Source organism: Primulina huaijiensis, chromosome 7 (assembly GCF_012295235.1).
Source record: "Primulina huaijiensis isolate GDHJ02 chromosome 7, ASM1229523v2, whole genome shotgun sequence".
In the NCBI taxonomy this organism is placed as follows: Eukaryota; Viridiplantae; Streptophyta; class Magnoliopsida; order Lamiales; family Gesneriaceae; genus Primulina; species Primulina huaijiensis.
The window spans coordinates 6,932,338-6,947,584 of NC_133312.1; the positions used below are offsets into that span (position 1 = coordinate 6,932,338).

Below are 15,247 nucleotides of genomic sequence, written 5' to 3' on the forward strand. Positions count from 1 at the left end.
TCTGAAGACAGCTGACTGATCAGTTGGAAATTGATCAGTTGATTCACTCAGCACAAGCTTATCAACTACAATTTATCAGCTGATCGCTCAGCCATACACGTCATCAAATGAAAAGGACGTTCAACCGACATCAGTACAAGCAGACTGCAACTCGTAGTGGAACGCCGCATTTCAGAATCTACAGTGTACGATTGTCAGGAGAATATCGACGTGGCAATCAACAGATATAAAATTCAAATATTATATCAAGTTACCGTTGGAAGAGAAGTCTATAAATAGGCAAAGAGAGCAGCTGACGAAAAAAGATACAAGAACAACTATTTTACTCAAGCTGTTACTCTGCTGAAATCAAAAGCTCACTCTTACTAAGTTCTATCTGTAGCATTCAAGGCTACCTTCTTTGAGCTTGTTAGCACACTGTAATCTTTATTATATTGTTAAATTGTGCTCAGATTAGTCACGAACTGAAATAGCATGTTGTAACTAAGAGTTTCAGTTTTGGCACTGATAAGACCAAACTGAAGTAGGTCAGTACAAACATTGTATTCGATCAAAGTCTTTTAGTAGAAATCCTATCTTCGTGATAGAAGGGGTGACATAAGAGTTATTCCATTCTCCGAACATCCAGAAACGAATCGCGTGCTTTTCATTTCAGTTACCTTTTATTTTAGTTATTCTATCTTTCATTCAGTTTACTTCCGCAACTGTTTTCTCAGTTAAACTGATTGTCATCGACTGACGAGATACTGAGTATCAGTTTGTCATTAAACTGAACTCAACTTACGAAAAACGAACATAATCTGTGAGTGTTTATTCAACACCCCCTTCTAAACACTTTTCACTTCTTAACCGATCCTTTCAGCAGACAATAATGAACGATCAATGAGACACAAAAGGTGGATCTATTACCATGATTGGTGCGAAATCTTTGGTAATGATCGGGCTACCGGAGACAAAGCTGAACATTTTACTACAGCAGTTCAAGAGGTCCTTACAATGACACGTGAAGTACTAAACAATATAGGTATGAGCCTCGAGGAATTGTTTTCTGTTGACGAGGGAGCTGCTGAGTCAATGTCTGTGTCTTTAACACCATCCTCGCGACCAACATCAACTGCAAAGTCGAAGGGTAAGAAACGAAAGCAGGTGGATGATGCTGATGATGCGATAGTGGAAGCCATAAATAATTTCGCCATCATCACGAAAGATACAATGACGGCCCTTATCAAAAAATTGGCAACAGAAAAAGAAGCGGATGATGAGAAGATGTGCAATGCACAAGACAATGTGTTAAAGGTCATGGAAACAATTCCCGAGTTGAGCGAAGACGAGAAAGTTATTGTTATTGAGTTATTGGTGGACAACCCTGCCAAGTTACCACTGTTTTTGCGTTTGGGTGATGCCGGAAGTTTGAGCTTAGCGAGACGGTTGCTAAGATGAGGTTGAAGCTATGCCTTTACATGCGGCACTTTTGGGGTAATATTAAGTTTCCATGCAATCATTTTTTTGAAGTAATGAACTTGTGTGCATGTAAAACTTTCCATGACTTTTGTTGGCTCGTTTCTTGTTGTGAATTAACTCCTGATCAAGTTGCATTTGTAAGTTTGATAAGGGGTCCCAAATTTGTCAAGAAGTGTAAAACAATCACACTATTGTTTACTATGCGTTCTCATAATTTAATTTTCTAGTTAAATTAATATGAAATATGTTCACTATTATTAAGTGACCGATCGTTTAATAATCACTTTTTTTATAGGTTTTCTTTCAATTTCTGACATTATGTTTTATAACAAGTAACTTTCTATCTTCAATAATAAATTTTTTTAAGTAATGATATAAAATAATGTACCTTTCAGTTTCTGAAATTATGTTTAATCACAAGCCACACATTATACTGAAGTTGTTTCTTTCAATTTCGTAAACATGCACTCTTGCATCAAACAATTATGTTGGGCTGGAAATTTGTTATTATCTGAGATATACAGTTAAACATCATAAGTTCATTACAAATTAAGAAAGCTTAAGCATCAAAACGTACTAATAATTGTTCATACACAACCCATTGTGCTACACCAGAAAACCAAACTAGTCTTGCCAACCTAACCATGGAGTACATATATACAACTATAATACAAGCCAAAATAAACAAAAGGGTGGTTGCAAGACCACATCACTTAATGAAGAAAGTAACATGTTTAGCCACTTGAGTCGTTTGCTGTTTCTATAATAACAACCGGTACACAATTATCTGTTGTAACATGCTTCTTCATCGAGCTACTCTCTGCAATACAGCCACGCTTCTTGGTTGTTAAATGCTTCATTAGTTCTTTGTAGTACGTGTCGGCGATAGGGTCAAAAGTCTTTGTTCGGCCTACTGTTTTCTTCAACGTAAGTGAAGGAGACACACCCACCATATTTTTGGTCTTTGATGCTTCTAGAGGTTGATAATCACCATCGATTTCTTCATCTGATAACAGGGATATCACTGGTATTATATACTTGCTCGTAACAGAATCTTGAGAGTATCTAGGGGAAGTCACAGACATTTTTTTGGCTACAAAAACAAGAGATATGTTATTTTCTGCTGCATGAATTGCACAAAGCAATTGACACTACACCACGCCCTTAAGTACACAATAAAAAGCATTTATTACACACAAATCTACCAAAATTTATGTCATATCCTCTAAGATATCAAATTTGATTGATTTGATATTGTAGGCAATATAGGTCAAACCCTATACATATACATTTTGTTTCATTATATGACAATTCAAAATTATTACATACGTAAGGAGACAGAAACTAATGAATTATTATTCAGAAGTGTATTTAAAGCTTATCCCATCAATCTGCCTACATGTTCGTAAATAACCACGACAAGTGTGAATACAACATAGACACCTAACTGACCTTTGACTGTAGCAAGATGGAAGGTTGAGTTTACTTGAATTCTTACACCAATTGCATCGCAATGAAGAAGCACAACTCATCAATACTCCTGCACCTTAATCCCTAGCCATTATTCATCATCTGCCATATGGAAATTCCTGTGCAAACAGTTGTTGAAATCAATTTATGTTGAATTTTAAAAAATTGTAAACATCTGAAAATGAGAGAATGGGTTTCTTACTGTCATCTTATCATTGCTTCATTGCATCCTGTAGATGGGGTTACTACTGAAGTTACATTGATTGATGAGGGCAAGAAGACAAATGTAATGATGAAAGTAGATTCTAAAATATATTGAACATGATAATCTAAACTAAAATAAAGTAGAGTATTACCACTATTTGAATGAAAGCAGCCAAAAATTACATAACCAAATACTTTTGTATTCCATAACAAAATAATGACAACAAATAATCAATCACATATACGATATCAAACATCAACGTCTTCTCCATTTCGCACCACAATATTACAAAACAATAAACCTAGACACAACATATTACTTACTTAGAAATAATAATAACAAGCATGAAAAACATTATTAAACAAGGTAATGTGCAAAAGCAACCAAAACAACAACAAATTTGTTCCATAGATAAAGGTGTGTGCTCCACTGCAGTATTGGGTATCTCGGATGTGGTCGATGCCATAACCGACATCGTTTCAACGTGTTGTTTCGTGTCAATTGTATCGGCATTCTTCAGAGTAGAAGATTGTGAACTACAAGCTCTATTGCATGCTTGTGTGTGCCGAAGAATTGTAAAAGGAGAAGTGGGATTTGTTGACGAATTTGAACCCATTCCAATTTTCGATGATGGTTCATTGTTCCCAGAAACTTTTTCTAACATTATACTCATCGTACCAAAAGAATCGATTCCGATGTTTCAAACCGGCGGGACATATAAAGTAATATTACCCCGGTGGGGTTGAATATTGACCAGCTTCACGTAATATCATATACCCATTGCCGCACTCGCATTGTGGTGGTGTCTTCACATCCATGAAAGCTGTGGAAAAGATTAGTTGAATGAATTTTAAAATGAGTTACATAGCTACAGATATGTCATTAAAATAAAGTTTTACCCAACTAATTCTTTGGAAACTACAACAACTTTAGTAGACAAAAAAACTAGTAAACTAGTTTTCAACTTCGACAGAGAATATGAAAAATAAATCATAAACCAACGAAAAACAGAGAAATCACGGTTGAATAACATGTAAAACCTACACGCATACAACTTGCAACCCATTTCGGTTGTTGTAAACTTCAAAATTTTATTTTTCAACAGATTTATACAAAACGGAACGGAAATGAAAAAAATCGTAAAAAAAGAAACTCTTACATTTTGTCAAAAATACTCACATTCACGGCCAGTAAGACGGTTGGAAATCGAATTTCCTTCCGCACAATATGTTATATGTTACATTTTCTTGCTATTTCGACCTAATATGAACCTGCACAATCCAATTTCACTCCTTCGGATGTCGGAATCACTTGGAACACATCACGATCCAGAGATTTTCGGGAAGAATTTGTACATCTATGCGGAGCTATTTACGTTGATGTCGGCTAAGGTTTTCTTTGAAGATATTGTGCGGAGGAAATGTGTCGAAATGTGCGGATAGGTAACAAAAGTTGGTCTGAAATTAATAATTAAACAAATATGTGAAAGGGTAGTTTTGGTAGCACAAAATTAAGTGATTAGTTCCTCAGACCTTTACAAATCTCACCAAACACAACAAGGATTTCAACACACCATACAAATCTCTAAATAATCATATATTTTATCATTTATGTGTTAATCATTAAGTAATCCTATCATTTGAACCAAAAAATGCCTAAGTATTTTAATGGACAAATATTTGAAATCTGTTGTCTTAATGTGTTGCCAAATACAATTATTGGACATCGACAAATAAAAAATTATGAGATAAAATAAATCATTGAATTTATCAACATTTTTTCTAAGGAAAAAAAGTTTAATTTGGTAATATGGTGAAAATGATTTTTCTAATTTATTTGATTTATCTAAAATAGATCATTTTTTAGCCTTTATCAGGATTAATAAAGTATTAATATATCGCAAGTGATGCATTTATGACATTAAAAAAAATTGTGTTGAGTAATTTTTATCTGCATTAAAAAATGTGTTGAGTAATTTTTATCATAAAATTAGATGCTATATTAAATTAATGCCATAGAGATTATTTTTTGTAAGTTTTATTTTGAATTTTGTTTTATGATTTTTATAATAAATTTTTGATAAATAGCTATGATAATAACAACAGAGCTCTTTTCTATATCAGAATGTAAATGAAAAATAGATTGTTGGTATTAAATAAAGAAAATACCATAACACCATAGTTAAATAGTATAATTTATTATTTTTTGGGAATAATAAAGCAAACATAGCCTCGCTTGCTTGTACACCACCACTAGAATTTAGTTGCTTGCGAGTTATACGGAGTTCGATTCGATAAAAAAGTTCGTTCGAGATCGTTCGTTAAATTTATCGAGTCGAGCTCGGCACTTTTATCGAACCGAGCTCGATCTTCAGAATGTTCTGCTTGTGAGCTCATGAACCTGTTCGCGAGCTCGAACTCAAATAGTTTTTTGGGTCAACTTGTTTTGCCATGAGTTTTTGTCCCACTTGCTATTTTAACGAGTTCGACGAGCTAAACAATGAGATTTTTTATCGAACTCGAAAACAAGTTCGTTTAACGAGACAAGCTTGAACCATGATTGTTAAATATGATAAACAAACTATTAATGAACATACCTCGAATTATTTACGAATTTAGTAATTTTCAAACGACCGATGAGCCATATTAATAAAAGTTTTCCTATGTATATCATCCTTTACAAGCCAATCCGATCCTTTATATCCTTGACCACCACCAGCAAGCGCAGTGTGTAGCGCGAACTCAGTTACTGTTCATCAAAATCAAGAATCCAATTTCTTCAGAAAAGAAAAAGAAAAATTCCAGAATCCAATCGATATGTCAATCCCCGGAGAATCGGCTTCATCATCTAAAGATCTGCGTGGCCCTTCCCATAACCCTTTAGCGCCTTCCCATGAGGTATGTTCAACTATACGTGTATTAGCAACTGCCCGTTGCTTTCATTTTTCATTATTTTTTTGGTTTCTTGTCTCTGTATGTATATAATTGGACCCGCGAAGTTATTTAACATAAAATAAAACATGAGTTTTTTTTTAGCTTTCGTTGTCTTTACAATTTTTCCGTGTTGCCTGTCACCTGCTTGGTAAATGGCCCAAGAGTCGAAAATCCACATCCAAGAATGTAAAAACGAAATTGGAGATCTAATTTGTGTTATCTGGGTGCATTTTGTTGAGCAGGAGTAAGTAGCTGTATAAATGGTAAAAGTGGTGGTGTTGTAGATTGCAATTGACTTGTAATAATGTTCCAATCTGTGCCCTGGGGTTTGAGTTGGAGTTTTTATGGATTCTCAGTTTCTTAACTTCGATCAGTTCAAATAAATTGCTGAAATGTTTTGTGCAGTCATTTAATATTTCAACAACAGTTGATCCAAGTTTTGTGATATCTTTGATAAGGAAGCTTGTACCTTCGGATGTAGAAGATTGTGAAAATGCTCTTAAAAGTTGTTTGCATGAGGAAAAACCAAAACGTGAAAGCATAGAAGAAAATGGCATCCGTGTATCTGAAAATGGAGAAGTTGAAGCTAAGGAAACTGCTGATAATGGTGGTGAAGGGAATGATCCCAAAACAATAAATGAAAAGAAACATCAAGTTGGGTTGGCTCGAGAAAAAACATGGGAGGAGTGTGGATGCATTTTATGGGATCTAGCTGCAAGTGGAAAGCATGCTCGATTAATGGTATCCATCCTCTTCATTGGGAAGCTATAAATGTTTTCTCTATTCTTTAGTACATGTGTAATCAATTTTATGCCATCTTTTTCATATGACATCCGCTGATAAAAGTATGGCTGTTGTTTGTAAAGGGATAGAATTGAACTTTGGCATGTGCATTCTCGCAGAGATACTTGTTGGCTTTATAACTTCCTTATACTGATGTTGGAACTTCGATTTAGGCTCAAAATCTTATCATTGATGTGCTTTTGGCTAATCTTATGGTTTCTAAGTCTGCGCGCATTACTGTAAGCATCCGTTTGCTTAACTGTCTTCATTTTTCTACATGGGCTTGGTGTATGTATTTATTGAATTTCTCAGTACACTCAAATCCCCATTTCAAAGCTGCTTCCTATTTTCGCAGGAAATTAGTCTTGGAATAATTGGAAACCTTGCTTGTAATGAAATAGTACGTAAACAAATATCCTCTTCGAATGGATTGGTCAAAGTGATTGTAGATCAATTGTTTCTGGATGATGTACCTTGCCTCTGTGAAGCCTTCCGGTAAGTGCTTCACTATCATAAACAACTTTATTGCTGATATAGATTTTAGCTCATTATAATGTTTAATTGCTTATATTTATGAAGAGATGCATATCAGCATCACAATTTTTTCCATCTGTGAATGCAAAATGGGTATTTTAATCTATTTTAATCTTTGAAGGATAATTTAATCTTTGTTAGTATCCTTCATTTCTAGTTATTCCCTTGACCCTAACCAATAAAAATAGAGAACATCATTCCTTTCTGGCTTCATCTTTTGTGTGAACAAAGAAGGTGTAAAGGCAAAGAGCATTGTGAGTAAAATCCACGCTGCAAACCAAGTAAAGGTATTTTAACAGCTGTAGAAATTCGACAATGGCACAGTTGCAGAGACTTTTATGGGCAATATGTTGAAACTCATACTCCTTGAGAACGGCTATTTGTATGTTTGATATCACTTCTGGATTGGTTCCATTTTATGTGTGAACCAAGAAGGTGTAAAGGCAAAGAGGACTGTGAGTAAAATCCATGCTGCGAACCAATTATAGGTATTTTAACAGCATTAGAAATTGGACAATGGCTGCACAGTTGCAGAGACTTTTATGGGCAATTTGTTGAAAACACATACTCCTTGAGAATGGATGTTTATGTGTTTGATATCACTTCTGGATTGGCTTTTGATATGCATAGTGATTACTCCTCCGCTATAATTTATTGACTGCATTTGGTTTGCAACATAGGGTGATGACAACGTCTCTTCAATTCGGTGATGGATGTGTTATCTGGGCTGAAGCATTGCAAACTGAACAAACATTATCCCGGATTCTGTGGATTTCTGAAAATGCTCTAAATCGTAAGCTCATCGAAAAGGTACAAAAATTATTTTAGCCATTTCTTTCCATATAAAAGGTTATAATCTGCAACTGATACTTGTAAAAATTTGATTGCACGCGGGACATTCCTGTATTAAATTTTTAGGATATGAAAATTCTTTAGTTTACCATCTCTTCAATATATACTGCTTGATATTATTCCAAAGCATGTATAAAAGAGTGCTGTCATTTAGCAATACAACATAAGGCGCATGTCATGATGCCAAAGAGCTTCCAAAATTCTTAGGATTCAACCTTTATTATGTAGTCAGTGTCATGCCCAGCCAAAAACCTGACATAAATTAAGCGCTTTTAGTCATACAAATGCATTGTGAAGTCAGGTAAATCAACTTCCTAAAAGATCTCAAAAGTTGGTTTGTATATGTATTAGCAACCACTTTTAAAGTGAGCTTTGCTATGTAACTTGACATGGGACAAGTTGTGTGTCTCACATGCAGAACTTTAAGATGATTAATGAAACTACAATATGTTTTACATCATTTTTTAAATAGTATTTGCTTGTGTGGTGTTGAGGTCAAAATTTATGACTGGTTTTAGTGGCTTCATCATACTTATCACTAAGTTATGAGTAATGTTTTATGCTGAATTAGTTACAATTGGAAGAATTTTAAAAAGATGTATTTGCTTAAATTATATTGATGTTACATATGATTCTTTAAGATTATTTTAGTAGAAAGGTCGGTCGATAAGTTTAACTAGAAATGTATTGTTTTACTGAATTTTTATGAGAGAATTAAAAGACACAATTTCCTTATAATTACTAGAGTAAAATGTATTTGTTAAATTTATGTTATTGATGTTTTAACAGGAGTATTTTTCTTTTTATTTATCGAGCCTGTATCATCAGTTCCTATGAATTGTCTGCATCACTTTATCGGACTTCCTTATTTCCTTTTCAGAGTACATGTTTTCTTTTCCATGTTCTACATCGTCAACAAGTAGAAGCTATTCTTCTTCCACCTATGATGAAGTTGGGTCTTTCAAGTCTTCTAATCAATCTGTTGGCTTTTGAAATGAGCAAATTTCGGGGAGAACAAAAACCTGAGGAGTATGGCTTCTTTTGTGTGATTGATAATTTGCAATGCCAAAGTTTATAATTTTTCTGTTAGATGGTTTGGAATCTCGAACTACCATTGGATGTGTTTGAATTTGTAAATTTACAAGTTGGAGCAGTTCCTACGCTGATATCTGGCCGTGTAACGGTTGTTTTGATTCTTCTAGCTGATTCAATTCCAGGGGCATGCTTAACATTTCATAGTTGGATGTGTTTTTTAATATTTTCTGGAGTTTAGACACTTCTTTTGGTCTACACTTTCTTTTCTAGCATGTCTGTTTTTGCACAACTAATCTGCTTGGCTGTAGCTGAGATAATTTTTATGACTATGAAATTACATTATCAGGGACGAGGTGCTGAATTATATTCTTCTATCAGTTAAAAAGCTCTCGGATATGGATGATTACACGAAAGAAATCTGGTTGAACGAACAGCTATTGCCATTGCTGGTAGAGCTAATCAAATTTCCTGATAAATTTGAGGTATACTGCTGGTTTGGGTGCTTGCCAAAGCTTTCCACGTAATCATTACATATATTACTTTCTGCTCGTTATCAATTATGCATTTATGTGCTAGGATGCTATTTCCCAACAAACTTACCCAGTAACCCCAAACACAGGCAAATATTTTCCCAGTACTACCGCCCTTCCTTGGTAGAATTGGCTCTAAATTACTGGTAACAACAATTGACCTGAAACTATCCCCCGAAATCTGAATGTTCCATTATGAGCTTAACGTCGGTCGCTTGCAAACACTTGGCTGACATACTTACAAACATGTATACAATGCAATTCCATCTATTTCGGCTATCACCATATTAAAAATCAAACTGATTTGTTATTATGGGTTCTTGTTATCTATTCTTCAAATGAGAGGAATCTAGCAGCCTTGATCAAGTGATGACTTTCTAGATTTTGATATATTCTTTTGACGATAAACATGTTTGAATGCAGTGGGTGCTCATTTTGATATCAGAAGGCATTACTTCATAATATCGGACGTAGAATGAGAAATCAACTCTTGCAAGCTTTATAAATGCATTAGTTGGCCTTTGAATGCTTATACTCCCCCAACAATCTAATTTTATTTGGCAAATCACATCCTTCTCAAAATTCATTTACTCATTCGCAGATACCCGATGCTTGTATAACTGCCTCGATGATGCTGGAAAAAGTTGTTATTGATGGGACTAATCTTGCATCAGAGATGTCACAAGGTGGATCTATTCGTCATTCCCGTGGTGCTACTCCTTTTTCTGCTACAATCAACTGAATTAGAATCAGAACTGAAATTTTTTGGTCGTTTCAGACCTTGATGTCTTGCAGGGTCTAATGGACGCATTTCCATTTGCTAATTACTGTGCATTAAGACAGGCAAAAATGTGGAACGTCATTGCAATATTATTGACTAAGGTTCAAGAAAGTGAGGTGAGCACATCATTCTTGAACCGTCTTGCCTCAATACTCACAAGGAAATTTGATCTACTTGAAGAGGAGATTGACATCCACCTTTTGGAGGATAGGGATGATGATCCTCCTCCCACCGAATATGTGGATGCGCTACTTATTGTTGTATCCTTCGCTCCTTGAATACATATATATTTTGTACTGATTAATATATGGTTGTCGTATGGAATTCACAAGAATACCGTATTATTATGCATGTTTCTAGCTACCAATTCCCAGATTATTACTTTACCTCATCACGCTGTTTAACTTCGCTTAATCAATAGATTAAAAAAATACGGTGCATTTTGACCCAATGGAAACTGTTGGATGATGAGAAAAAGAACACTGCTTCCAAGGAAGGCAACTACATCAATGAAGAAGATGTGGACAAATTGTTGGAAATCTGTGCCAATGCATTATTCATGTAGGGAAAACATCTGTTTTCTGTCTAATAGATCCGATGGCGCAATAAGGATACTAATCCACATGCACTTAGTCTATGTTTCTATTATTTTCTCAAAATATATTTCAAAGACTTTGGAAATATTGGATTGGAAAATGTGAATTCTGTATGAATGACTTTTTTGAGAACTAAATTTTTTATCGTAGATATCTTGTTATATTAGAATGCATTTGGTCAAGAGTTCTAGTGCATGTATTTTAAAATTTGAAAACGAGATGTCGAATTAAAATGTGGAGAAAATGACCAAAATTGTCTTGTAATTTACCCTATTTTTTGTTTATTTAAATAGTCAGAATTTGACTTGGTGGAATATGTTGGTTTGGTTTGTACTTTCAGTCCTTTTTCGCCAATCTCCCGAGAATCGTGTGCGTCATGTGAAGAGCCGCCTCCCCCTACCCATCACTCTTCAGCGCCTTCCCATAAGGTGCGTTCACCTAAGAATACATGTATATTTGAGTGCATGTTTCGCTGTTCTTTTTTTTTTCCCTGTATTTGTTCTCTTTATATGTAGGTTTTTTGACAGTGATAGTAATTGAACATTAAAATAGAACATGGTTTTTTCTTTCTCTTGCTCTCATTGAATGTACAAAAGTTTTTGCTGTGTTGCCTGACACCAGTCACCTGTTTGGTAAAATGGCCTAAGGATAAAAAAAATCCACGTCCAAGAATGTAAAGACCAAATTGGAGATCTGATTTGTGTTCCAAATTGGAGATCTGATTTGTGTTATCTTTGCACATTTTGTTGTAGAGGAGTGCTTATCTGTAATAAGTGGTAAAATTGGTGTCGTGTAACGAAATTAACTTCTTGTTGTGTTATAATCTGTGGCTGGTGTTTGTGTTATAGTTATTATGGATTCTTACTTTCTTAATCAGTTTTAGTAAATTGCTGAAATGTTTTGTGCAGTCATTTGACATCTCAATTACTGTTGATCAAAGCTTCGTGCCTTCGAATGTAAAAGATGATGAAAATGATTTACTTGAGGAAGAAATGAAAAGTAAAGGCATAGAGAAGAATGTCATTGGTGTATCCGAAAATGAAGAAGTTGAAGCTAAGGGAACTGTCCCAAACTGTGGCAAAGAGAATGGCCCCGTCCCTAAACAATAACTAAAAAGAAACTCGAGAAAAAAACATTATATTGTGGATGGAACCGCAAGTGAAGACCAGCCGTTAGGAAACCTGTGCTTTTTCTTTACGACTTGCTGACAAATGATGTTTGAACTTCCAAGTAGGCTCAAAATTTCGATTTCCGTCAGTTCCCATTTGTTGGGGGGTGTTTCTTGTTCACTTTCAAATGAAGTTGACGGGCCAATTTGGTCTCAAACCTTTTCAATTTTCTCTTTTCAGTCGTTCCATCATTGTGTGTGTTAAAACTAACGAGATAACATGTGACTTGCATGCTTATAAATTGAGACTAAATTGGTCCATTGATTGTTCATTTCGGACTGAAGCTAAAATTTTTCCAACTATATTATACTTTTGGTTCTTGAATATTTGTATTTGAATGTTTCACGATGTTACAAATTTATTTATTTATTTATTTTGTTTTCATACTGCACCTTAAACAAGCTTATGAAATATTAAGAAAAAAAAGGAAATAAACTGTAGTATATATTTCAAAGATCCATTTGCTAAAATTTTATTTCAAAGAACAAATTTGATTACTTTCGAAACTATTCTTGAACCAGGGTAATAATTATTTATTATAATTTAATTTTAATAAAGAAAATATAGCAATATCATTATAAAGGAACTACATACGATTTGTTTTCAAAAATGAATTTTGTTTGACGAAATATGATTTCGTTATTCATATGTGCAGAAATACGTTCTGGGTGAACCAGTAGTGTTTTCAAGGGCAGTTATATTTGCAGCATGTTTCATGTTCTGTTTTTTTTTTTTTAAAAAAAAAAATTTAATTATAAAAATAATTGTGTTTCAAAAATAAGGTGAATGATGCAGTTTTGCAAAAATAGGGCAAAACTCCACCATCAATGACAAACACCGCAAAAATATTGTAGCGGATCTATCTTTCGAAATATTGAACTTGAGCTATAATTCTCATTTTTGGTACGTGGTCTCAAGTCTTATTTTATTAAATAAGATATGTGTCCAAGTTCTAACAGAAAACTGTACGTGTATCGGCCCACTTATTTTTAGTTTTATTTTTTACTTGCAATATGATTAACAAAAAATTAATAATGATAGTTGGAATATGCAAATTGTTGAAATCATTGAAGAATATTTGTTTGTAAATATGTATGTTTGTTTGTAAATATGTCTGAACAAATAGATATTTGTGCATTGAGTTTGTCTAGGAGTTTTAATGGTTAAGGTTTGACCAACTGAAGTGGTGGTGTACAATCTGTTAGTTTGAAAATATCTTATGTTTTGGTGATAACAAACAGTATCGAGTTGTTTCACTGTCAAACTGCTATTTGCATGTATTTACAGGTTTCTAACTAGACAATATAAAGTCAAGACAAACATAACGTTATTAACAAGAGTCAAGTTGAACTGTATTAGTCAAGCTGCATTCAGAACTTTAGCTGGCAATACTTGTGCAATCAAATTTATCAGATACAGTAACTACCTAACAACTTCCGTTGACAAGAATATTTCTTAAAATGTCAATGATTAATCACTTTTCAGAAGCAGAAGCCGTAAATTACAAAAAAACATTAAATTTTCATTAAATGTAGTGTACTATAAAGAGAAATTAACAATGCTTTCTTATCGGATGCTAGTACATATGATAGTTGGGACGTTTATTACCGTTGGAATAATTTCTAATATAAATACGCATATTCAAGATTGAATAAGTGACCAAAGCTTTCACAATTTGCTATCTACAAGATCTCGAACATTTATTCTTACAATATCAAGCTGCTCAAATTTTCACGAGCGTACTTTCAATATTTGATCATCAAGGATCTATCAGTGCTACCTTACCAACTCTAGCCATTCAAACTTATCAATTCAAGAGTTTTGTTTTGTATGTCTGAACCAAGGTTTCAATAGAAAGCATGAGCTTGTATCGTGATACTAAAAGTTTCAGTGTCAACAATGATAAGTCCTAGCTGAAGTTGGTTTATACAAGAGTTGTATAAATCAAAGTCTTTTAGTGAAATCTTCCCTAAGTGGAAAAAGATGAGATGTAGAAGGATATTGTCTTTGAACTTCCATAAATAACACTGTGTCATTTACTTTAAGTTCTTTTCTTATCTGTTTTGATTTGTTTATCTAGTCGTTGTGTTAAACGATTGTTCAACAGAATATATAAATTATCACCAGTCTAGCCAGACTATTTCTTCAGTCAAAAACTATCTTTTCAATGGTCTAACTATCTCTCATTGTTCAATAAAAATGCATTGATAGCTAGCAACTGTTAAGACCAGTTCGAGTTTTTAAAGAAAATTTAAAGTGTTTATTCATTCCCTATCTAAACACATTTTCGATCCTAAAAAGTTGTATCAAATTGGTTTTTCTTGAACTATGAAATTTTTTATTTTCAAATGACATCATTTAACAATATTTCAATATTCTCTAAATAAGAATAAAATTCGAATGTCAGCACACTTGTCAGCACAAGATGATGACATATGATACGTCACAACTGACGAACATGAAGATATTAAAGGCCAACACTCTAATAGCTATATCAGACGAAGCTCCACTGATGATTGAGAAATCAAGAATAAAGTGGACTGCCGAAGACATGAAGAAAGTCAATCTGGATAATGTGGCAATAGCCATGAGAGAATCAAAAGACCTCAACAAGCTCGAGCAACATGATTTATTTGCAGATTTAACGACGTATGAATTAGAGCTAGGGATCCGGATAGAAGATGAGCCTTCCACCACTCAGCATACAAAAGCTCTAGCCGCTACAACCCCTACAACAACCAATAATGAAGAATCTTCTAGCAGAAAATCTACTAAACAGATAAGAAATGATGTCATGTCATTATTTGTTAAGAAATTTGGAATATTTATGAGAAAGAATCAATCTAAATTTAATTATTATCGTAAATAGATCAAGATTATGAAATCAATCTTGTTTTA

At 33.9% G+C, this 15,247-nt stretch overlaps 1 protein-coding gene across 2 annotated transcripts; it reads left to right on the forward strand.

The window, feature by feature from the left end:
* Window positions 1–5,813: 5,813 nt before the first annotated feature.
* LOC140980733 (uncharacterized) lies at window positions 5,814–12,537 on the forward strand. 2 transcript variants are annotated; one of them, XM_073446771.1, is made up of 12 exons: window positions 5,814–6,033; window positions 6,475–6,810; window positions 7,026–7,091; window positions 7,208–7,347; window positions 8,067–8,196; window positions 9,119–9,267; window positions 9,620–9,755; window positions 10,405–10,489; window positions 10,582–10,844; window positions 11,006–11,145; window positions 11,521–11,608; window positions 12,089–12,537. In XM_073446771.1, exons 1-12 carry the CDS (start codon window positions 5,953–5,955, stop codon window positions 12,287–12,289), a joined length of 1,815 nt encoding a protein of 604 aa, XP_073302872.1. In that variant the 5' UTR covers window positions 5,814–5,952; the 3' UTR covers window positions 12,290–12,537. The 2 variants fall into 2 exon arrangements, with proteins under 2 accessions (XP_073302872.1, XP_073302873.1); XM_073446772.1 differs by having other exon boundaries at window positions 6,528–6,810.
* Window positions 12,538–15,247: the final 2,710 nt, after the last annotated feature.